Source organism: Syngnathoides biaculeatus, chromosome 11, assembly GCF_019802595.1.
Source record: "Syngnathoides biaculeatus isolate LvHL_M chromosome 11, ASM1980259v1, whole genome shotgun sequence".
Taxonomy (NCBI): Eukaryota; Metazoa; Chordata; class Actinopteri; order Syngnathiformes; family Syngnathidae; genus Syngnathoides; species Syngnathoides biaculeatus.
In genome coordinates, this window is record NC_084650.1 from 30,644,700 (window position 1) to 30,669,132 (window position 24,433).

A 24,433-nucleotide genomic window follows, 5' to 3' on the forward strand; every position below is an offset into this window, starting at 1 on the left:
AGCTTTTTCGTCAACAAGGCGTACAGTCCAGTCCAGTCCAGACGCATTTTGCCGGCTCATTCGCTTCGCCGCCCAAAGTTCTGTGACGTGGAAAAGCGGGACCTTAATGTCAATCACGCAGATTGCTGGGGGACGCGAGAAGGCTCACTCGGCGCTGATTAAATCCAGTTGCTAATGAGCTAACGGCACATCGCGCATCCATATTCATCAAGCGCTCGCAACAAGACGAGCGTGTCAACAAGTGCTGCAGCCGCTGCCAGCAATTTCCATTCTGAGCTCAAGACGGCTTTTCCTGCTTTTCCGCTTTCCCTACGTGACCGATGGCTCATTTTTCATTCTAAAACTTGCGCTGAGACCAATCGAGCCTCATTTCAACAAACTGTCGTGCGGGCTTAGATTTGCTTTTTGGATGAACAGAGGCTCAGAATTGCTACTCTGAGAACGAACCCCCCCCCCCCCCCCGTCGTCTGTTTCTCTTCCCATTTCTTAAACCACAAAATGATGCTTTGTCCAAGAAGAGCCGCAAATGTATTTTCAAACCAGAAATATTATGCGAGCATTTGTCCAAAGGTCCACGACGAGACCACCGCTGAGTCAGAGAGATGCGACTTGACAAGCCCGAAGGTGCACCTGACCCACGCAACCCGTATGGAAAACTTTTGTTGTTGTTGTTGTTGTTGTTTTGAAAAGAAAAAAAAATGCTAAGCAGACTGATGACACATTCCCATTTAGTTTTCTGCAAACCTGAGGGAACACGCCTGTTTTTTTAATGAACGGCCAAATATAACTTTTGCGCATACTCCCGAGGCGCAGATCCGTGTAAACAACATTTGCGTTTAACCCCGCTTGGGCCGCGCGTTTGCAGCAAATGCCGAGGAAAACCATCCCCGCAGAGGCAGCCGCTCGCTCTTGCTTCGATTGTGCAGCTCAACTCAAGTTGTGGTCTGCAGGGAATGAGAAGTCAAACGCCGTCGTTACGAACGCACGCGACGGCGGCGCCCGTCAGCGGTTTGGCCGCTTTTTCCCTGGCGAGGCAAAAACCCGGCGGGCAGGTGGAGCTATGAAATATGTGCCTGCAGTACACTAATAGGACACCGGGGGCCGTTAATGACTATGAATCCATAATTTAGCTGCGCTGCATATCGCGGCCTCCCTCCTGGCCGATCGCAATCCTCGCATGCAAGCCGTCCGATTAGCATCCCAATGCTTAAAATCCATCTCGATTACGCGGAGTCGGGCCTTATTTGGCGACGCTCGAACAGATTCATAAATAAATAAATGAATAGATCGGTAGCCATGGAAGCGCAAGATGGGAATAAGAAGCAGATGAGCGTCGAGACGCCGCTTGCCGAGCGCATACAAATTTGGGGAGCCGCTAAATGGTCAGTAATTCGTCGGTCAAATCTGCTCCAGCGGCAATTTGTTAGCTCATAAGCATCTTTCTGGACTCTTCTTGCTCTCTTTTACTGTTAGGTGACATCAGCAACTGAGTTGGGACAACGGCGCACGCTTCCGGCTTGGTGGAAGCGGGCCTGAATTTGTTTATTCAAAAAGGAGCCGGCAGTTAATCCTAAATTGAGAAACAGCGGCCACACGACCAAAGGCCACAAAGCCCGCCGTGGACTGACTCAAATCCAACAGTAGCGGCCAAATACAAAATACGCACATGAGGCGAAGGTCCACTCGGGGCCGCCACATTTACGTGGAAGCACCAACTTATGTCTGAGTGTCGAAGGTGTCAAAAACTACAACGCCAATGACAATCAACATTTTACACGATATTTTCTGTTGTAACGATGCACTTTTTTTTCCCAACCTTTAACATTTAAACATGAATTAGAGAACTCCGATGAAGGTACAGTATGTTGGCTCGCCTTTCTACTTGCATGTGAAAATCACAATTTTTTATGTAGAATTTCAGTCATAGTGCACTTTGTGGAGAACAAAATTCAACAAGACAATGTAAAAAAAAAAAAAAAAAAAAAATCCCCTGCCATAATCATAATAATAAGTGAACACAAGTATTATCCTCTAACATTTTTATTCTATTTGTACAGCTAACAGTCGGGCCGCCCCCGAAGAATCCTGCCTTCAAATTTATTTTGCTCTTGTCACTCGCATAACAACAACACCTCAAGAACAATAAATACTTTGTTTTCTTTCCTGCAGAAGGCATTGCTGCGTGTTAAGTGTTAACAATCGGAGGACCTTGAAGGTGCAGAATGGTTCAAAAAAAAACAAAAATAATAAAATTGCAAGCGCTGACCTTTAAGGACGAGCGCGTCTTGTCGCTTGATTGCGCCTCAACGAGTTAGCATGTGTGGCGGTGAAGTCAACGCGAGTGCACAAAGAAAATCATAATCAAGAACGCAATAAAGTGCTTGTCCTAACCTCAGCCTAAAAAAAACGAGACCAGACCATACAGCAAGGTTGTGCTGTTTTGTTTTGTTTTTTTTTAAATAAAACTCATCAACACTTGCCAAGGGACTGAAGATGGAAACGAGGCATTCCCTTCAATCTGCCATATTTACAATTCTATAATGTTTTGTCAACATAACCTGTCGCGTTAGTTCTAAACAAACCCCCCAAAAAATGGAGTTCAAATCTCAACGCGAAGGCAACTTTTATTGCCGAAGTCGAGCCCGCTGAGCTCCTCCGAGCAGCATCGTTCAACCAATCAAAGGTTGTTTGGTTTCCCAAAAATCATAAATAATCTTAAGGAATCGTGTGATTTACTCTTCATTTCAATATTGACATTTTTCTTGCTAACAGAAACAATGATTCCATTTGGGCATTAAGAATTCTATTTTGCCAAAGGAGCTTCCACACGGACGACGTTTTAACAGAATTTTGGTATTTCCCGACGCGAAGGCTTCTCCGAACGTCGGCCGACGCGCTACCAAATGCGCTTCGGCGCCGGCCGTGGTCTGTCACCTTCCGGAACGCGGCGGAAGAAACGGAACGTTGCCTCGTAATATCAACGACAAAGCACCGAGCCGCTCATAAAGTCACAAAAAGTGGACCGCCGGCTCCGGTCGCCTGTTGTGTCATCAAACACACGACCAACTCACAAACCTGTTCAATGGAACAGAAATGCTCAGCCAGAGCGCGTTGGTCCATGTTTTCTTTCTTCTTTTTTTTTTTTTTTTTTTTTTTGGATACACTCGAGCAGAGTGCCGTATTCGTACAAAAATAAATAAATAAATAAAACATACAAACCTGGCCGGCGGAAAAGTTGACTGCTGACAATTTCGGTCATGGAGGCCACTTTCTGTTTCTGGAGTTTCTCCGGTGGGATGCAGGAATAAAAGTCGTGCAGCAACTGACTGGGGGGGGCAAAGCCAGACAGAAAGAGAGAAAGTTTTTTTGTTCTGATGACGTCGGCACTGATTCCATGGGAGATAACAAATAGCTGAATCTTGTTGAAGTCTTCAATGAATTGCTGCGCTTTCAATCTAAATTGCAAATTGGCTCCAGGAGAGATTTCCTGATGTGACCTTTGACATTTTGGCCACGCCTCTTGACTTTTGGACAACAGGCGCTACGTTTGCGTGTGCTGGATTTTTTTGTGCTACTTGAATGATTTGAGCTCCGTGAGGCACTTTAGCTTCCATTCACATTGCTTTGCAAATTCAATTTCATTTGAAGATTGCTGACGGTCACAAGAGATTCGCTAATCGCGAGGCCGCAACGCTTCTCATCGTCACAGTCAAACAAAATTGATATCAGTTCTTATTTCATGTCCTCTGTGAGAGTCGGTGGAATTTGGGGTTCCTCTTTTAGTTCTCAATGGGCTGGAGGAAAATACTGAAGACATTTGACAGACAAGACATACGCCCGCGGTATTAGTGCTACTTTCATGTATTCTGTGGTGAAGGCCCGCCAAATTTGAGGTAGTTTATGTTGTATTTTGCATTTTATTCGTTGATGTTCATCAACACATTCGCCAAGAACAACGACGGCCTCGTTTGGGTAACGTCAGCATTTTGCCGATTCGGGGTCTGAAACGATCACGCCGTGTCCCGCGTGTCAAACATCAGCGTAGATTAGACAAAAGGAACAATGGAAATTCATCTTCAGTGAAGATCACGTATGAAGCCTACATTTGTTATTGTAGAAAGTATGCAGATATTAAAACACATTTGTATTCTAAAGAGGACAATGTTTTGTTTATGATGGTGAAACTGGCAACAACAAAAAAAGAGCAAAACCATACAAAAAAAAAAAATGAAATCGGAACTGCAATTGTGGACTGCATTTACATTTTTTCAGCAATTCTCTTCAAATGTAAGAAAAAAGATTCAAAGATTCCCTCGTATGTCTGCCAAGTATGCACAAATATATTGTCTTTCTTTCTGCATCATCATTTGACATAATGCTGATTTGCCACAGCAATGTTCCGCACAAAGATGATACACGCCGCGAGATTTCCGGAATTTTCGCGACGCACATCGAGGACCTTCTGAGGCTTAATTGGGCCAGCTAATCAACTGAGATGAAACGAATGAAAAGCGCAGAATGTCGCCCGGGGCGCCACCGACAAGGAAAAAGGTCACCGAGTGCACGCCGAAGGAATCACAGCGGACACGCCGGCGCCGCTGACGGCTTCACGGGGGCCTTTCTTGCCAGTTGAGCCGGCTAAGACGTGCGCACCAGTGGGCCAAACTCACTTTTTTAGGGACAAGGACGAGACGGCGAGCCTCGCAACTCGACTGGCTGTGTTTGCAGGTGGCGGGCGCGTTGACACGGAACTCGCTGCTCAAGGGCGTCGGATGTGCTCATGCGCAAAAGCTGATGAGGCGAGTCATGATTGGGGGGGGCAGGACAGGACAACAACCAGCCGCATTCACAATTACGTGAAACGGGGAAGGTCGACGCATTCATTCCCAAACTAACACTTGTTGCATTTTCTTTTGGAGCTCAACGCAGCTGACTTTGGCCGGGGGGGGGGGGGGGTGGGGTAAACCATTTTTTTAAGTCTGGAACAAACATTAGCAGTGAGAGCCGAAACACGAGCGTTTTTTGTTTTTTTTTTTCAGTTTTTAAAGCGCAGCGTCGCATTTCAGCGCTCTTGCGCATTCACAAACTCGGACACGCCGCACACGAGGCCCGGCTCGGGCTTTTTGCCTATTTCACGATATTTTAGGACGTCCTTCTGCTCAAGCCGAGAGAAATATCGAGGAAACCGCAGCTCCCCCCGGTCGAATATTGCGTCTAGTCAAGGACAGATACATGTTTAAGAAACATGAATTTAAATGAACTGTAGTGATACCAAAATCCAAAGTTGATTAATTTTTCTCATCGACGTCAACGTTGCCTCTTGCGCCCGAGACCGCGATGCGCAAAATTGCGTTCAATTCAAGTCAAAAGGAAAAAAATGCAGTCGGGTCAACAATGTGCGACTCAAAGCTTCCCATTTGCAGGCAGACTTCGCTGTCACTTTTCCTCACATTAAGACGCGCCTTCAAAGCTTTCTCGCAACGGTCCCGAAGTGGCGGCTGGCCGGAATTGGGGGCTAAAGGCCGAAGCCGTGCGAGGCTCTCGGTCTTGGGCTTTTGCTGCAATTGTCAATTTGCTGGGAAAAATGGAGGCGCTGCGGAGTGTTGAAGAGCGTGTCCTTGTGTATGTGTCATCCTAATGAGATTTTTATCCCTCGGGCGGGGTCGGTGGGGGGACGAGCCGCCTCGGACCAAAGATGAGCGTCCGTGTGGAAGTGGACACTCGCGCTCACTTCATCGGAGTCAAGGTAGGAATTGAAGCCAGCGTGTGAGCTTACCTGAGCAATTTGGGATCGAATACTTTCTCAACATCATGGAGGACTGCCGGCAGGTACTTCAGGGCTGCAACCTGAGCAAACACAAAAATCCTTCCAGCCGTCATCAGATTATCCTTTTTTTTTTTTTTAAACTCTTCTGCTTTTGCTTCTGTGCGCGACGACATCCGACTGGCGTTTAGAATCAGGGAAGAAAAATCACCAGACGAAGACGACACTCAGTAGAAGAGTCGTTCCGACTCCTGTGCCGCAGGAAATGCTCCGACGGAAACTTCAAATCGTCGTTCGGCCGTCCATGCCGGCGACGCAACGCTCGGCGTGACATCGAAATGCTTTCCCGCTCGACGCTACATTCAACCGGCGTCTCCTCTCGTTCGTTTGTAAACGTACCACAGAAGGTGCCGGAGGCTGCCACACCGGTGGGCGCCATCTTGCTCAGCGTGCTAAGAAGTGTAGCAGGCGCGCTAGCACGGAGGAGACTCGCAACATGTTGACGGCGGAGCCAAAGACAATTTTCGCCTTGGGCTCTTGGCAGCAGGGGCCGTTATCAAATAGCGCGCCCCGAGCAGCGGTTCAGTGTGGACGTACTGCTAATTATTATTATTATATATCCAAAACGATCTGTAACGCGTCAACCTTGAGCGATGTCCCGAACAAAATACGGACGCCTCGTAACGTTTGGAAACTTGTCAACACCATTGAATTGTGAGGGGGGGAAAAAAAAAAAAAAAGTGACGTTGACATTTGGATACAGGAGGGTTTTTACCCGACACTGGCGTGATTTGAAATGATGGTTTAATTTTTTGCAAAAATAGTAGAAGTTGGCGCAAAAAAAAAAAAAACCAAGACTTGCTTTTGCGGGCCGCCCAAACGGGTGCGACTGGCCGCATCCGGCCGCTGGGCCTTGAGTTTGACACCTGTGGTGTAGCGACTCAGCGGGCCGACTTTCGCGCAGGCCGTGTGGATTCCGCTTTTTCAAATTTTCATTTCAGGAATACGCGAGAGCTGTCGTCCGTCCGCTGTAGAGTGAAACTCCAAACAGGCGGAAGGCACTCAAAAGTAGCAACACACAAACAGCGCAGAAGGCAAAAGCTCTGTCGCGAAGGCGACAAGTGGAATCAAAACCATTGATGGAAAAACGACGCAGGTGTGGTGAAAAGTGCAAGCAATTACCCGCAGCAGCAAAGTGGTGGTGTAGTCCGTCCTCATCAGGTTGTTGATGGACTGGAAAAGCATCCTGAGCGACTCTTCGAACTGGGCCTGCTCGTTGCCCACGTAGAGCCTGAGGAGGCCACGAAGGCTCAGTCATCGACGCCGCGCAAAACACAAACCGTACAACACTTATGATCGACCGTCAAGGATTTTTTTTCGGTGACTTGCTCAAGGGCCTCTCGGCAGTGCTGGGGCATCTCTGCAACTCGTTGCAATTTCCAGAATTTGAGTGAAGCCCCACTTTTTGCCTAGACTCCAAATCGCAAAACCACAAAACCCACCAACTCTTTTTGTCGTTGCTTATAAAGGTCACAAGATGGCAGCCGAGCACTTTTTCTTTCAAAGAAAGAAAAACAACCAGAAGCAGCGAAATGACGACACTTGCAGGTCACGGGGGTTCAATTACAACCAAAAAAAAAAAACCGGAAAAACTGCGTCTCATCGACTTGAGGTGGTCGCTAAGCAACAGATGGCAGAGGCGGCGGGACCCGCGAGCGCGACGACGCGCCAAGATGTCCACGATTAATTGGCGCAGTGTGTTTTTCCCGCTACGTAATCCTGCTCAAGTTATTTGAATAAACCCGGATCACAACAAGCGCGGCAGCGTCTCGCTCGTCCGGGACCGGGCCGGACCCCGACGAGCAGAATTCAGCGGCTAATTGATCCTCGTTGTTGTTGTTGCTTTGAGGGGGGGGGGGGGGGGGGGGGGGGGACACCTTTGGTTTTCTTTCCCCCCAAAGAAAATAAAATCTTGAATAATCGTAGATAAACCACCACCGAAACATTTTCGGGGATGGTTCCATCCCAAAAGTAAACAAAAAAAAAAAAAAAGGATTGGATTGGAAGTCTGCACCCAGGTGAAGCCGCGGATGCTGAACTGTGATTATTTCGGGGTCCACTGGATACGGTAGCCCCTCGTTTTTCCAGAAATACATGAAAATCAGCAAAGTAGCGACTATTATTTCCATATATTTTCAAGCTTCAAACAGAACTCCAATACAAAATGGGCATGTGAGGTGCTGTTGGTATGTTTAGCCACTCGGGGGCTCGTTGGACACTTGAGGCTACGCGTCAGCCAGTTCCGCAATGCGCTCCGTCTTCTTCACCTGTACAATGATCCCAAACTTGAAACATTCTCTTCTTTCTACACCCTTTTTTCTCCCAACTCGCACTTCTCGCGTATCCGTGCGGAAATTCTTCTAGAGCAAAATAAAAAATGACTTATTTAAAATGAGATGTGTATCGTAGAAAAAGTGGACGACGCAGTGAAAAAGTCAATCGCAACGTGGCGAGGGCCGAACGGACAAAATGAGTTCTGACAAGCTCTTAAATCTTTCCTTTAACGTGTATTCACTTGTCCGTAAATACTTTGTAATAAATCCCACCGAGACCAGATTATTTTCTTAATAATTTGCCGAAAGAGTGGACACGTAGGCGGGGAGAGAAAGGAGCAAATGGCAAGGCCCTGAAGACGACGACTCCTCCATGAAATTGAGATTTGATGCTTCCTATTTTGCGGACTTGCCGATTTCATGACCCGGACCGGCTCGGTCGTCGCGACGCCCGAATTCTGAACCTTGTCATTGCCCTGGACGCGCATTAGCGCCGCTGGCACCGGGAGCGACGCCCGTGGCTAACTCGTCACCGTCGATTAGCGTGATCGACGGCGTGCGGGAGGCGCGTTCAACTTCAAACGATGCTGAACAGGGCATGAAAAAAACACTCACTGGGAGTAGAGCATGCGGGAGCGAACGATGAACTTGAAGATGTACTCCAGAGCTTTGAGAGTCCGCAGGATGGCCTCGCAGTGCTCCCCTCGACTGGAGACGTCCAGGTACTTCTTTAGCACCGACATCAGCTTCCTGGGAGAGACACGAGAGACCGAAAGGCGCAAACCTCGGCCAAGAAAACTTTTACACAGTGGAAAAGTCAAGAAGCGGAGGACAAGTCCAGGGGAAACCGCTTTTCACGCATGAGTTGACTCTCATGGTCCACAAAGTTCCCGATACAGAATGTCCACCTCATGGCGCTCACAGAACGTGGGAACAAAACAGTACTCAAGATCCTGCATCACAATCGAGCACTAATTCCTACAAACAACAATAAACGAGTTGTCGACTTCGGATCTCTGTCAAGGTCAAGCTCGCTCCAGTCTTGCGCACGGGTACCTAATCAAGTGGCCGGCATTTGCACGTGAGGCGGCAAACGTGACGACGATCGAGGGAGCCGCCGAGCGCTCGAAAACTGCAAACAAACTCCACATTCCGTCCTCTGAAATAGGAAAATGCTAAACTTGCCTCGCAGGCCTGCCTTGATATGAAATTCCGGACCCTTCTGACCTCGCTGCCGTCAAGTCTTCCAGTTTTGTCTCTGGTGCGTGGATTTAATGTGGACCCGAGATGGGGAGTTCGCAATGTAGTGTTTGGGGGGGGGGGGCAAGGTCGCAACTGGCGGGTCGTCTGGGCCCCCTCGGAGGCGTCCTCGGGTTCAATTCGGGAAATGAACAAAGCAAAGAAAAGCGTTCGCATCGCAGACTTGACCTACTTGTAGGCTAAGGTGGCGCTGAAATGCTGCTTGATGTAGGCCTCCAACACCGTGTTGAAATGCTGAAATTTCCTGTCCGCGATCAGACTTATTATATAGATCTGGTGGGGGGGCGACAACAACACAATAGCGTTAGAACCCGCGTGAAATCATGCGACGGGTTTTAGTTTGGACTCACCAAGGCATCAAACACCAGAATGTCGTAATCGTCAGTCTGAGAATGTTCCATCATGATGTTGAACAAAGCGTCCAAAGTGTCCTGCAGGAACTACAAAAAAAAAGCAGCAAAAGGTGACGTGAACCAAAAAAAAAAAGGGTGGGGTGGGGTGGGGGGTGGGGGTTAGGGTTAGGGTCGCCCGACTGACCTTGACCACCTCCTCCCCGTCGATCAGTTTCAGTTTCTCCAGGTTTTCTCGCAACAGTTCAGGGAGGCTTCGCCATTTCAGAAGCCCCAGCAGGCCCACTGCAAAGAAGTCGGCCAACCACGACATTTCAGCTCCACTTTCCGAAAGAATATCGATCACAGCGTCGGGAGAGTTCGGGACGTCCGACGCCTTCGGATTGGCAACTTTTGGAAGGCTTAGAAAAGTGCCTCGCTTGAATGGACCCGAGGGTGACTTGGCACTTTCGACTACGAACACCAAGTCCTGGTACACACACGAGGAGTTTTCAAACATTCAAATCAAAAAACCGACCCAACGCTTCAAGACTTTTTTCCTTTTTTTTTAAACGCCATTTCAATTTGGATCGCGTGCTCCAATAATCTTGTCCGCGGGACATGGGCAAGTTTCAGGTGCTCACGGGCGATCGCACCAAATTCAAGAGGACAAAAAGACTTGCCGACGTCTCCCGAATGCTCCCCGATCTGACGACGTGCTGGAATGGCATCTCTTGGAACGCAGTTTGGGCTGGTTCTTACGTATCGTTTTTGTTGTTTTTCCAAACTTTTAATTGCGTCTCGGTCTCACTGCTGATATTGTCGTCTCCACTTTCATTGTTAATGGGACAAAAAGACACTGCGATTTTGATATTATTCATACGTTTTGAAAAGTCTCTAGTTCATGATGATCAGGATCAGCTTTCATGGCCAAGTACGGAACAACGCACAAGAATTTGTCTCGTGCAGTCGGTACCGTCCTGGTACCACATTCGCGTTGAGCAGGAAAAGAAGAGAAAAAAAAAAAAAAACCAAACAAAACAAACAACGACAGACGTTCAAAAAACGTTGAAAGAAGGAAACTCCTTCTGATGAGAATATTCTTGGCCTTGGTCAAAATGGACCCAGAACATTCTGCGTAAACGTCATCTTTCCAAAGGTCTTTGCTGACATTCAGGGCCAGAACGGGCTTCCGTGCCACGGGAGGACGAGCCTGTGAAAACCGTTGCCCCGCCCCCCCCGCCACGGCGAGCCGCCTCCATCTGCCGGGCCACCCGAAACGACCCCGGCGATAAACTGGGCCAGAGTCCAGAAATCCCTCCGGTGTCAGCGACCGAGACAAAGGTGAACATTCATCACGGTGACGGACGCGTTTCCCCGGTAACAGCCGCCGCTCGGTACCGGCGCCGAATCTGCTTTGCTGCCCGCCGTGCGCGGGACTGCGTTTAACGTTCAAAGAGCCGAGCTGAACCGCACGCGCAGGGCCAAGTCGCAACAACGTCGGACCCGAACGTTGCGGTCACCTCGTTCTTCACAACTTCGCCAGGAGTCAAGTACATGCAAATCCCAAAAATGAACAACAAAAAATGGCTCGTTTGAGTCACCGTAAATGTAATAACGGGTCGACACAAATCGCCCTGACAGAACCGGACCTTCCCTCCGCTCGTATCATCACGACTTTGCAGCACAAGTACGACATGACGGAGGAAGCCGCACGTGACTTTGGAGAGTACAAGTCATGTCGTACGATTAAAATCTCGTCATGAGTTTGTCTTTTAATGACTGCAAAAATGTGTCACGCGTGTGGCATGTAAGAACTATCGACCTTCGGGGACCTTCACCTACTGCTGGTCGTTTTTTGGGACCCGACGGGGAGGAGGACGACCCCCCCCCCCCCCCCCGACCCCCACAGAGTGTGAATTTTACCATTCTGGGTGAGCTTGGTGGAGCAGACCAAGGTGGAAATGGTGAAGCCGTCTCTGGAGCTGACCGAGAGCCCCCCGCCGCCCCCGCTCACGTTGCTGGTGCTGCGGCCCAGTATCGCCCCCTTGTGGAGGTCCCCGTAGGGGCGGTGGGTGGAGGGCAAAGACAAGTAGCAGTTGACGTCCTCCATGCGCTTGCCGTCCCCCTGCCACGACAATCAGAACGAGTCCTCTTTTCATACCGGTTGCAAGTTCGCATCAGCCTGTGGCGCCGCCGTGCACTCCAGACTCCCGGCACGTCTGCCTCGCCGTTCTGAGGTTCCGCAGGGCGCGATTCCCGGCTGCGCATTTTCTGGCAAAGTTTACGATCGCAGTTGATGATTTGGACTTCTCGAGAAAAAGCCCGACGAGGATCCCCGGGCGAGAGGAGCCGTTTGGTCTCCGACTACATCAGCGCTAATTTATCTTCACTGGAGTTGACATTTAATCAGGAAGTGGATTCAGTCTCACCTGCGCTCATTAAGCAGAAAATGTATTTATCTTCGCTGCCAGCCCGCTCGGGTGAGCCAAATGTCATACGCAGATGTACAACCGCTACGTTTAAAGATGACAAGTCAGTGCAAAATGCTAACTTTTAATGCTTCTTTTCCAGGGAAAAATGGGCGGGGTGGTTAATGACCTCAAATTTTGCAGGAGAACTCAACACACTAATATTTGATGGCTTTTGGAAAAATGAAAACTAACTGAAATCCTTGTTTACAGTTGGTAAGACTTGCTACCTCCCACGTCTTACAGTATGTTTGTTGTTTTCTTTTTTTTTTTCCCCACTTTTGTAGCTTGCTTGAAAAAAAAAAAAAAAAGGACAAACCACACCCCTAAAAACAGGCCAACGTGTTTTTGGAAGGTTTCACCGAGTATCCAAAGAAAAACGAAAAATCCCAAGCGCAGAGATACGATGCAATCTTTGCACAGGATGGCCGGAAACCCGATTCGAAACCCCTGCAGCAGAACTGTGGGGCAGGTATGATAACCACTTGATCATCAGGAAAATCATATTTTAGCAGCACTGCTGAATGATGATGGCCAAGTAGAGAAAATGAGGATTCAATAACAAAATGGTTTTTTGTTTTTTGTTTTTAAATCGTTCTGCCCTTGACGAAACATGCTGAAACCACCACAAGCTCAACTTTCTACCAAAATATTTCTGCCGAAAGGCTCCAGCGGCTGGAAAATATCCCACCAGGCTTTTTCCACACCGCGACAACGAGGCACTCTAAAGCCGCCCCGCCGTTGCAGAGGCCCGGTCCACACGTTAAGACTTTTGTTTCTGCCCATCCTCACGTTTCCATCTCGCTCAGCATAAATGCGGGCGCGCTCACGGCCTTCAACGAGGCGCACCAAAAGGGCCACGGGAGCAAATTATCCCAAGGAAAGATCATTGCAGCTCACGAAGATACTTTTGGAGCGACGGTGCAAACGAAGCTGCCGCCGTTCTTGCACTGCAGGCGGAACCGAATTACGGCGGACACCCAAATGCCACATTTGGCGGCGTTTAACCCTAACCCCTAAGATGGGGAAAATAAAAAAATCAAATATATGAGAAAAGAGGAAAAGTGTGCGACGTGACATGACCGAGACTGTGCGGGGGCGACGATTGCTTTCACAGCTCCGGGCGACTTCTTCCTCAGAGGTGGGAACGAAATTCTCTCCTTGCACTGGAAACACTCACAAAACTTGCGTGGACGTGGACGTGGACGCACATGTCCGCACACCCACGCGTTGATTCCCAAACTTCCCCGAAAGTTGACTGGAACCCCCGACTTGGCAATCAAGATTCTTGTGCATCCAGACGGTCGTGGCTCTTTGCGCGTGCTAACGGTTATTTTGAAAGAAAGAAAGTTCCGAATGGACTTTTGAAGGTGGATCGCGATTGGAGCGACGACCGCGCCAACAAACAAAGGTTGACCAAAGTGCTCGGGGAGGGAAAAAGCGTGGCGGTCGGAATGCCGACCTTGAAGAGCAGCAGGTCGTGCGATCCATCCCGCAGAACGGTCCCGTCGTCCTTCATCAGACGCACAAAGGCCATGGCGAACTTTTTCTCGCTCTTGTCTTTGGCTGCGGCGGCGGGCGAGTGGCAGCATGGAAGAAAGGGAGAGACAAGCGTGAGATGGCAACTTCCCGATTGCTTTTTTTTGGTGCACTCACACTCTTGAGACGAGCGATGTCTGAACATGAAGCGAAGGTGGATTCTGTGCATTTCCTCCAGAGGGACGGCCACCTGGAGGACAAGCAAAAAGCAAAAATCGTCGCCTTTCCGCAAGTCGGAGCGCGCGTCGTCGTGCTTCGGATTTTCACAAAGACGCTTTTGGAATATTTCGGGGCGTGGATAATTGCGGAAAGGCACCTTGAGCGTCTCCATCCAGCGAGGTTGTTTGACTTGGTAGTAGATGACGGATCTGTATTCACCGGTGGCTTTATCGCCTGCTCCCAGGCAGATGGAGTTCTACACAAAAGGACACTCGGTGTCACGCTCAGACGCTCCAGACCTGAAGCGGACCCGCGGCGCCGTGACGGACTCGCCTCCGGTCGCGAGTCTGCTGCTTCTTGTAAAAATACAAATTTTCACTTGTGGGGGGAAAAAAAAAAAAAAAAAAAAAAAAAAAAAACATTTTCAATTGCGCTTCCTCCCGTGCTCCACCGGAATCAAAACTACACGCTGACATTTGAAACTTTGAATAATTCTGCCGCAATTGGAACGTTAGTCCCGGTTCCGATCCATTTTGGAGACTTGCTGCCCGACCCCGGCTTCGGCCCCCCACCGCAAAAAAAAAAAAAAAACACTTCAAAGTCACCATTTCATTCTTCAACTCGATGGACAACTTATCCACTAGGGGGCGGTATATTAACGAGATACATAATGCGCAGTTGACCGTCTCAACTCAGTCGGCAGTGGTCGTTTTTCCACTCGGTTACACTTTCTATTGTTGCTACAGACGGTCTGTCTGTGTTGCTTCACCATTGGTCTTCCACGACGCCCGTCGACGTGAGGTCCAATCGCCCGTTGGAGCAATTTCTGATCGCGTGTTAGCATGAAGCTAGTAGTTACAAAGTGCTAAATACGCAACATGAATTGATGGTTTTGCTTTGTTTGACGGAAACGTTCAACTGAAAGTGGCAATAAATAACATTTAGATGTACTTTCGTACGTTGATTTTGCAGTATGAAATATTTAGATCTGTTTATTTGATGACTGGCCTGCAAAAAAACAAAAAAACAACAAAAAAACAAAAAAAAAAAAACCCCTGGAAGTTAATGACGTCCAAAGCGTCCTGGAAAGGCTGAAAAAAACTGCGCATTATTTTTTGGCAAGGTCCTTCCCGTTGGGCGCCGTCCGACTTACCCGTCGGGACAAAGCCCCCCCCCCCCCCGCCCTCCCGCCGCTCACCTGAACGACCTTCCCCTTGTCGTCGCACACGCACATGATGACCTCCACGTTTTTCTGCGTGGTCTTGTTGTACTTGTCGAAGTCGCCGCTCTGCAGCGTGATGTAGATGTCGTTGCGCACGTCTCCCGGCATGATGATCTCGGGGAAGCCCAACTTGCGCGCCACCGCCGTGCTGCGGTCCACCAGGTGGGGGTATTCTTTGCGGATCTGGACCATGTCGCCCACCAGAGCCTTCACGGTCACCCACAGCCCTGCAAACGGCACGTTTGGCCTCGTCAGCCTTTACTACCAAATACCTCATTTGCATCCCAGAGGGGGAAAAAAATGTTACTGGACACATTTGAAGAAGTTTTTTTTTTTTTTTTTTTTTTTTCCTCATCAGCATTGACTTGCGTTGAGGTTCATCACCCACTCAAAATGTGGAATTTATCTTTGGACAGCTACTTGGCACGGCATCTTGCAGTCTTCACTTTGTAATTGCAATCTTACACTTTTTCTTTTAGTTGTTTTTTTTTGCCCACAATATGTCCGTCTTTGTTCTTGCTGACTGATTGTTACTTCAATCCTCTCCGGACCAAAAATTTGATACTTTCAAAAAAGGATCCTCTGGACTTATAATTTTCGATTATATTAAACCTGTTGCAAATTTGCAAGCTCTGCCCGGGAAGGGTTAACGGTCTTTTTTTTTTTTCCCCGTGGTAGGGTGGCACACACAAAATAAAGGAAAAGAATTGTAGAGTTTGTTCCGCTCCCACGGGATTCGTTGATGTTTGGTGATTTGGGGAAGGTTTTGATACGACATTTTTGTAGGAGGTCAACATGCAAACGTTTCGGAGGCATTTGACTTTTGGGGTTGCGCCGCACCCATTTTGACGTTGTAGTGGAAGAGGACGGGACGGGGACGGGGGGGGGGGGGACAAAAAACACACAATCCGGTGGAAACGAATGTTTGCTGATGCGTGCGGAAAGAATTGAAAAACATCAGCGGACGATTTGTGACTTGTTGCCGGGAGAACAGCTGGAAAGTGCAAAAAAAAAAAGAGAGAGAGAGAATCAAGTAGGCGCTTTTTCTTTGGATTTGGCCTGGATCGCATAAAGAGAGGAAAGGTCAGCGACGGACGGACGGACGGACGAACGAGCGTACCTTGGCCGCCGCTGTCTCCTCGGGACGTGGTGACTTTGTTGAGGAAGGTGTGGAGGAAGTCGTTCTCGGCCACAACCCTGCGCAAGCACACAGACGAAAGACGTCGGCGCTCCGGCGCCCATCTGAAGATTTGCCGGGAGAAAGAACAAAGGCCTACGGGAAGAACGGGATGAAAAACTGCTTCTCCTCATCGCACTCGACTTTCCCCTTGATGATGTCGCTGATGTCCATCACTGGGAAAGCGGAAAGACAAAAAGATATCAACAACAACAACAAAAAAAACTCAACTTCTATGATTGATTGATATGTAATAGGATCCTCGAGGCCATGACGTGTTTATAGCGCCGCCCGGAGATACAACTTTCATTTCTTCTGTGATCATCTCGAAATCATCTTTTCTCCTCGTATGAATGAAAATGTCATTCATCTTTTCCAGCCTCTCAAAAAATGGCTCTCTGTATTTTTCTTGGGAAAATCTTGACATCATAACCAAGAACACTTTTCTAGATTGTGCGGAAATGAAATGTGTACACTTTAAAAAGATCATCTTCCTCAATTATTAGGGATGCTGACTTTAAAAAAAAAAAAAAAAGAGCTAAAATCTTTTGGTACAGACAGCAGACTAAAAACGAGGCCCAAAAATTGGGATTGGCTGGTGACCAGTCCGGGGTGTACCCCACCTCCGCACCTTGATGACAGCTGGGATCGACTTCTGTGACCCTCGTGAGGATAGGAAGCTCAGAAAATTGACGGCTCGATGGAAGGCTGGCCAAAGCTCAACTCTTCCGTTTTGTTGAGGAGAAGCGAAACTTTGGTGACGTACCTGCCACTCCGAAAGGACGTCTGAGACCCTGCGTACACTTCTTGTTGCTCTCTTTCAGGTCCATCCTGCCGACTCGGACTATCTGACAGATGAGGAAAATCTTCTCCCTGCTCAGGTCCTTATTACCCAAATCCTGACATGAAAAGGGAAAAAAAAACACAAAAAAAAAAACGGGCACACTCTTGAAAAAAACCTGCAAAAATGAAGCGAGATGACAAGGCAGCGCAGCGCTGCCCTCTCGCGGAGGCTCACCGTAAAGACAACCTTCAGGTTGTTGAGCATGTCGATTTCTTTGGGGAAACCTTTGCTGCCCCAACGAATGAGATAATTCTCACTGCACAGCAGACACACAGACACGACGAGACCAAGGAACAAGCACTGTTATCGCCGACGGGGAAATTGGATCCGCCCAAAAACTATTTGCTTTTATGTTGAATGAAGTGACTTGAAAAATTCTCACATCCCGCATGTGCGTGAACGTTACTTGACTGCAACCGGCAAGCGTGCCCAGACCTGCCGGAGCTACTTTAGACACCAGAGGAAACAACCATCAATTACTTTCGACGTTTGCCACCTTCCACAAAAGCCGGACAGAAATGCAGAATTGACAATCTCATCTGTCTAAAGATTGATCGAGTCGCTGCACAATTCTGCCATCGGTTTGGCCGCTCGCGTGCCGAAATGCCGTCCAGGAGTGCTTAAGACTTTTTTTTTTTTTTGGGTTGGTTGGTTGGTTGGTCGGTTTTCGCTGCTGCGGTTGTTGCTATGGCGCCGCTCCCGAATAGCAACAGACTTCCTCACTTGCATCGACGGTGGACGCGTTGAATTCCCCCAGGTTTGCCGTTCTGTGGCCGTCGGGTCCTGCCCCTCCCTCACAGCGTGTACAAAACCCGACTCTGAGGCCACCAAGCGGATGGACGCCAACGTCACACCGGCGACAAACAATCGGCCGCGCGTCCTGTCCGCTGGCTGCCTTCTCGTTTGTCTTTTTCACTTTCAAAAGGCAAAATAGATGACGACACGGATGCAGGTAAATATGTGCCGCCAGGGTTTGAATTTGTAATGCCACCAAAAACAGGATTTGAATTGATCACAATTTCAATAGTTGTATTGCAGCGCAACTTTTCATTGTTAACAATTCAGGTGGCTACGATTCGCTGTCTGAAATTCACCGTCTGTGCCACCAGGTAGGGTTACTCCAGGTCAGAACCGAAGAGCCAGCCAATCGCAGTTGCGCTTTCTTAGTAGGTGACGTCACGTGACTAAGAAAGCACGACTGCGACGGGCTGGCTGTTCGCTTCTGACCTGAAGTGAGCCTGCCTGGTGCCACAGACGGCGAATTTCAGACAGCGAATCGTAGCAACTGTTGAAAATGTCATCAACTTTACATTTCAAATTCAAATCCTGGTGCCACTTATTTAATTCCATAGATAGGACCTTAAATAAAAATGAAATACGGCACACTTGTTCTCGGTCGTTTCATTCTCACGGCATCGAATTGCTGGCAACGGGACTCTTTTTTTTTTTTTTTTTGGGCGGGGGGGGGGGGGGGGCAATAAGAAGAAAAAGAAGATAAAAGGACCCATAATGAGTGATCAGCATGAATGATGTCGTCCCGGTGATACCTGATGATGGTTTGCTGGTTGGGGTCGTAGAGGGACATGAAGAGCTCGGAATCCTCTCCCACGCGACACACAAAGTTCCTGACAAAGACGTAGAGGCTGTGCGTGGGCGACGAGTAGATACGTGCCGAGAAGCCGCTCTTTTCCGTCTGGACGTTGGACTGCAAAAGGAAGACGTTAAACCGGAGGCCCGACAGCGGCGGCGCCGTCCCGGAGCGCCCGCCAAGTCTCGCTCACCTCCTCTTCTTTGACGCGCTCACAGATCTCGGCGGACGCGTCCTCGTGGGCGCGGAAGAGGCTGATGACGCTGGCGCGCTCCGGCTCCAAAATGTTGCCGTCGTCGTCTCGCACCACCTGATCCAGCTCCAAAATCCTGCACGGGGTCCCGAGCGGGGGGGTTAAGACGGGAGGATTCGTCGAGGTACGCTCGCAGGTTCCTTCTTCTGCCGCGCCGCATTTGAAAAGGCCTTCGTGCTGCGTACGCGTCATCTGACGTCCTCACAATCGTAAATATTCGGAGCGCTTGCAACCGGACCTTTGGGACTTTGCACGTACTTGTTTCCGTAATCGATCTTGGAGATGACCTTCTGCTTGAGTTCCTTGAATTCGTCAGTGGGCAGCGTTCCCGACAGGAGTTGGGAACGCCACTCCATCAGCTCCCACATCAGCCTCTGGACCTGCCTGACGCGCGCCTCCTTGTTGGCCTGCAGAAGTCGAGGCAACACGTCGTAGCGGCCTCGGTGCCCTCGGAGCCCGCGTGCGTCTTTGCGTTTACCACAAAGAGTTGCTTCCATATGCCGCCCCACTCCCTGAGCGTCATGGTCACCTCCCTCACCAACGGCGTCTCCGCGCAGAGCACCGCCTTCTCGTCCTCGCTGCCGGGGAAGCACATCGACAGCGTTACCACTTCCGCCGGAAACGGAGACACGCCAACCTTTTGGCGAGCAAGGAACAGACGTAATTGCGCATCCTTAGCTTTATCTGCAATGAACAGCAAAGAGCAAAAATACTCTGGAAAGGAAGCAAGACTTCATCCGTCCGTCCGTCCATTATCTGAGCCACTTATCCTCACAAGGGTGACGGGATCGCCGCAGCTTATGCCAGCCATCTTCAAGCAGGAGGCGAGAGGCGCACCCGGCACTTGCTGCCGGCCGATTGCACAATACCACTTCATAATCCCTAATATGTTTAACGTCACCTATCGAGGGAAGGAATAACGATACGTACATTGAGATCAAAGTCGCATTCAGAAAAAAACTGTAAGGCGTAGGTGGGAGGGGAAAGTGACGACATCTGGACCAAAGTTTCCATTTCATGGACAGACGAAGGCAAGTGTACATATTCCGTGCACAATGTCTGCGTGTTGGTGCGTGTACGCACGTGTACAGTCTCACCTGCACACATTTGGTCAAATCAAAGAGCGTGCAAAAGTCTTGGCCACCTTTCATTTCTACTTTGAGGTGTCCTATCGAAATATGGGATTCATGTCGCGCAAATAAGACTGCACGCTAGGTACCAAATGTAGTCGTCCAGTAATCCCTCCTTTTCACACGGGTGGGGGTTGCTGCAATAGGTGAAATCCAAATAGTAGTAACCACTGTTTGTTTCTTTGTTAATTACATACACAAATTTCAAATAAGTCCCAGACTCCTGATCAATCTCCCCCACGCTCACATTAATTCTACCATGTGCTTGAAAATACATTTTACACACACACACACACACACACATTTATTAACCACTGACCTGTTAAAATAATGCACAGTAGTGCAGTACATTTTTTTTTGGTTTTACATTTAATTCCTTTTTAACTTTGTTTCGGTGAATTTTCCACAGATTCCGTCCATAAACGGTTTGAACAGAACCGGGGGGGGATGAGTTTCCTCCGCAGGGTGTCCGGCCTCTCCCTCCTTAGACAACGGGGGAGAAGCCGGGTCATCCGGGAGGGGCTCAGAGTGGAGCCGCCGCTGCCGTCCCTGCTATTGCTACTGCCCCCGCGACCCGATCTCGGGTAAGCGGTAGAAAGGAGACGGACGGACGGACGGACGGACGGACGGAAAACGACCGAGTGCAGCTGCACATGCTGCCGCCTTCAACGCAGCTTGCGGTGTGAGACGAGGCCCCAAACGAACAGGACAACCTGCACTTACCCACGTTGCGCAACAAGAACCTCCTTCAGGTGCACAAAACTGGCCGGGAACACGCCCTGGAGTGCAAAATGAGAAGGAAGAAGCGGTTACTTTTGCAGGGTCGTCTCTCATCACAGAGCGACGACGCCGACGATAACTTCCGGTTCTCGGAATGCAAAAGTCGACGTAGCAGTTGGTACCTGATGGGCTTTGTTCCTGGCTAAGTAGCCTCTGTACCATCCTGGGGGGAGACAGGATTGATATTTGGAAGTTTAATCTGAACACGTCCTGACAAGTCGTTGACAGAATCAATCCTCCATCTCAATACCTTGATATTTGATGAAAGAATTCAAGGAAGGTAGCAAAAGAACAAGTTGAAGAGATTCGGACGCTCGTGACCCCACAAAGGTTTCGTGCTCACCTCTGCTCCGCCCACAATTTCTGCACAAACTTCCTCAAAGTTTCTGCTTTTTTTTTTTTTTTTTTCCCTATGTTCAGTCGAAATGTTTGATTTGGCTGAGCGTCAAAGTTCGTATTCATCTAAATTCATCTTACAACAAAAGAATACAGTTCTTGTTTGTATCTGGTCAATCAATTTGTCGCGCCTTCCGCTAAAAAAATGTGCGGCGGCCACGTCGGGCAACTTTGAAACCGTAAAGTAAGAAATGTAAAGGGGCCTTTGAGCCGGTGGGCATTGCCACATAGTGGTGAACTTCCAAACATTTTCTGCACAAAGAATCCCAAGGAAAAAAAAATTCAAAAGCCTGGATATTTTTCAAGGAGAAAAGTGAAAATAGTACTTAAATCTTAAACACAACGGCTCAACGGTTTTACAAAGCGACGGCACGATCCGACAGTATCGCGACATTTTGGGGGAATCTTGTGCCAGCCCCGTTTGGCATCGTCTCATCATTTAAGATTTCATTTTAAAGCGTGATCACATCAACAACGTCTGGAACGCGTTTGGACCACACGGGAAGGCGGCACTGTTCAACACGGCAGCCGGCGTCCGATACCGTCGCAGATCTCCTGGATGTAGACGGCATCTCCGACATCCAGAGAAAGTTGATTCTTGCCGCCGCCAGCAAAGTTCCACTTGGCTGGGGAGGGAAAAAAACAACAAACAAAAAAAACATTTTGTAAAACACTGACAGCAGCACGGCATCTTTCCGACACGCCGCACGGTGAACATCGAGCGCTTGCACAACCTGATCCCGGAGCTAAAAAGTCCAAACGTTGAAGCGCCACAAATGAGAAGTGGCTTCAGTTGATGACCGCAAAAGGTTTTGGCGCAAATGAGCTGCACGAGGCCCTCGGCCGGAAAGGCGGCGCTGACCTTGGCACAAGTCTGAGATTCTCATTCGGGTTCTCCCTCCAAGACGCTCGAATGGCTCCACGCGTTGACGTCTTCAGAACGCCAACGGCTACTAAAGCGACTTCCTGCCTGCAGCCGCGCGAGCGCCGCTTTGCGCGCATCATTTCAGAACGTTCAGGTTACTCCAGCAAAACCCAATCGAACGTCCGCCGCGGCACCTCAACCGCCAGCGGCAATCATTTGCTCATCTGCTCCTCTTTGCCGTCCGTCTCTTCACCTTTGTGAGTTGGCGCGAGCGGCGTTCATTTGACCTTTTGTGTGCGGCTGTGTCGCGGTGACGTTCGGCGTTTTGCCAAGCACTAACACCGTTTCTTTTTCCCCTTTTGCTCCTTGACCATCCGTCCCGCCGCCCCCCAGCAGGCAGACATTTTTGCCCATCGATCCAAAGGACTCACCCACACCATATCGCTCCGTGGTGGCGGTCCAAGGAGTCATGACTTCTCGTGTCCCGTCTCCGTTTTAAGTCGTCTCTCTCTTTTGTAGCAAAAGTGAAAGAAGCCAGCCCTCTGCTTCTTCTCTTCCTCTTTTCTCTTCTCTTCCTGCCGACGGGCCCGGCCGGAAGAGGAAGTGGGCGCAGCAAAGCCGAGTAGCGCACTTTTTTTTCTGATTTTCAACACGCTCATTTTCTTTCCCCTCAGACTAACGGGAGTAAAGTCGCATCAGCGCCGATGAATTGCGAGGGGCCCGGGCCGAACGCAATGAAAATTGGTTGGCGGCCGTTGCGCCTCGGGGCCTCGACCTCTTCCAAGACGGGAGGGCGACGCCATTTTGCACACTCCTTCATCTTACGAGCGCTGCCCATTCGTCTGTTGGCATCGTGGAATGTTCGGAAGTCACGTTTGTGTTTCTACGGCAGCTCCGGGCCACGGCCGCCGTTTGCGTGTTCTCGCCCACATTCGGGCAGCGTCTTAACATCGTTTATGTTTCGTAAAAAGAGGGCGCAGGCCTTTTTTCCTCCAGTCACGTGCTTAAAAGCTCTTCAGTCAGTAACCCTGCAGGGTCGCACATTGACGCATCGCAAGGATAATGACGCGCGTGTCCGTCTGCAGCCAATTGACGACGTGAAACGAACCAATTGCTGACCTAAATGTTCAATCGTTGCGTGACCCTGCACTGGCTTCAACTTTCTTTTCTTTAAATCCAGTCCAATGAAACATTGCTTTTAAACATCTGCCATCCATTTTCATTGAATTATTAAGTAGCGGAAGTGGTTTCGAAACCAGAACATTTTTGCAAGTATGAGCGCATTTTACATGTCATTAGCCTAATCCGTTCCGAGCCCCCACCGCCAAAAATGAGCATTCAAAGTACATCATGTAAAGAATAAAGGCAATGTTCATTGACCTTTGGCGTTGGGCGACTGCGCAAGAGAAGTTGAACGTAAGGAGCAAGAGATATCGTGGGGGGGTCGGGGGGAGAAGGCAAACATTTCATCGCCGAGAGAAAACATCCGTCCAAACGTTTGCACGCAAACACGCAAAACGTTTCTTGCGGCCCTTTGGTGAAGAAAGATGAACAAACTTGCAAAAAACAAACCAAAAAGTTGTACTTGACCCACGCGCGCTAGCTTGATTTGGTGATAGTCAAGTGTCCGAGGGAAACGCAATGCGTGATGGGTAAAGATTGACATCCCTCCAAGCCAATGGGATGGCAGGAAAATGCCCCGTGATAGCCAATGGGAGAGCAGCTCTATCGTGCCACACAAACCAAGGTACGGGATGTTTGCGTTTGGTGGAATTTGGCAGCGCCAATTTTTCCCTTTTGTATCCTGAACTTTCCTTCATAACAAGTGAGAATGTTTTTCCGAGGAGGCGTTTCGTCACCAGAAATTTTCGTTGGCGACAACGGTAGCGGCAACCGAGGTTCGGCAAATCTTACCAAATTCAGATGAGAGTGGACAAGAACCCGCAGATATTTCAATTTTGTTAGTCGCTTTATGCCCTCTCCTTTGATTTCAAGATTGTGATGGGTTAACCCTTTTTTTTTTTTTTTAAATTCAATGATTTTGTTTCTTCTGAGCGGATTTTTGTGCTCTCCTCGTCGTCGTCGTCGTCGTCTGTGCTTGGCTCGAGTGATTCCATGCAAATTCCGTCCCTCTTTTTAGGAAAACAACCTCTGCCTCATTTTACGCTGCTGTATTTTAATATTGGGGTGACGGAACCGCTGCCTGAAAAGTGCAGGGGGGCCTGTTCCCAGCCCCAATAAATTCCACCCATGTTTTTGCGATCACGCATACGACGCGGCAGCTCAATTGTGTGGAAGGCAAATTCTTCTGGCGACGACGGGG

The 24,433-nt window shown here is 49.1% G+C and overlaps 1 protein-coding gene across 1 annotated transcript in view; it reads right to left on the minus strand.

Moving 5' to 3' along the window:
* The window catches only part of LOC133508833 (dedicator of cytokinesis protein 2-like), a 66,723-nt gene extending 44,048 nt beyond the window's left edge, over positions 1–22,675 (minus strand). Inside the window, exons 1-24 of the mRNA XM_061835292.1 lie at positions 22,542–22,675; positions 21,788–21,871; positions 20,972–21,012; positions 20,793–20,848; positions 19,418–19,517; positions 19,198–19,346; positions 18,880–19,015; positions 18,646–18,803; positions 17,273–17,354; positions 17,021–17,153; positions 16,355–16,430; positions 16,198–16,274; positions 15,054–15,304; positions 14,013–14,111; positions 13,814–13,886; positions 13,620–13,723; positions 11,613–11,814; positions 9,895–9,992; positions 9,708–9,797; positions 9,530–9,630; positions 8,713–8,847; positions 6,947–7,055; positions 5,777–5,847; positions 3,220–3,326 (exon numbers count right to left, since the gene is read on the minus strand). Of these exons, the coding sequence (XP_061691276.1) occupies positions 3,220–3,326; positions 5,777–5,847; positions 6,947–7,055; positions 8,713–8,847; positions 9,530–9,630; positions 9,708–9,797; positions 9,895–9,992; positions 11,613–11,814; positions 13,620–13,723; positions 13,814–13,886; positions 14,013–14,111; positions 15,054–15,304; positions 16,198–16,274; positions 16,355–16,430; positions 17,021–17,153; positions 17,273–17,354; positions 18,646–18,803; positions 18,880–19,015; positions 19,198–19,346; positions 19,418–19,517; positions 20,793–20,848; positions 20,972–21,012; positions 21,788–21,871; positions 22,542–22,581 (2,572 nt within the window). The 5' untranslated portion in view covers positions 22,582–22,675. The remainder of the gene's footprint in view (positions 1–3,219; positions 3,327–5,776; positions 5,848–6,946; positions 7,056–8,712; positions 8,848–9,529; positions 9,631–9,707; positions 9,798–9,894; positions 9,993–11,612; positions 11,815–13,619; positions 13,724–13,813; positions 13,887–14,012; positions 14,112–15,053; positions 15,305–16,197; positions 16,275–16,354; positions 16,431–17,020; positions 17,154–17,272; positions 17,355–18,645; positions 18,804–18,879; positions 19,016–19,197; positions 19,347–19,417; positions 19,518–20,792; positions 20,849–20,971; positions 21,013–21,787; positions 21,872–22,541) is intronic.
* Positions 22,676–24,433: the final 1,758 nt, after the last annotated feature.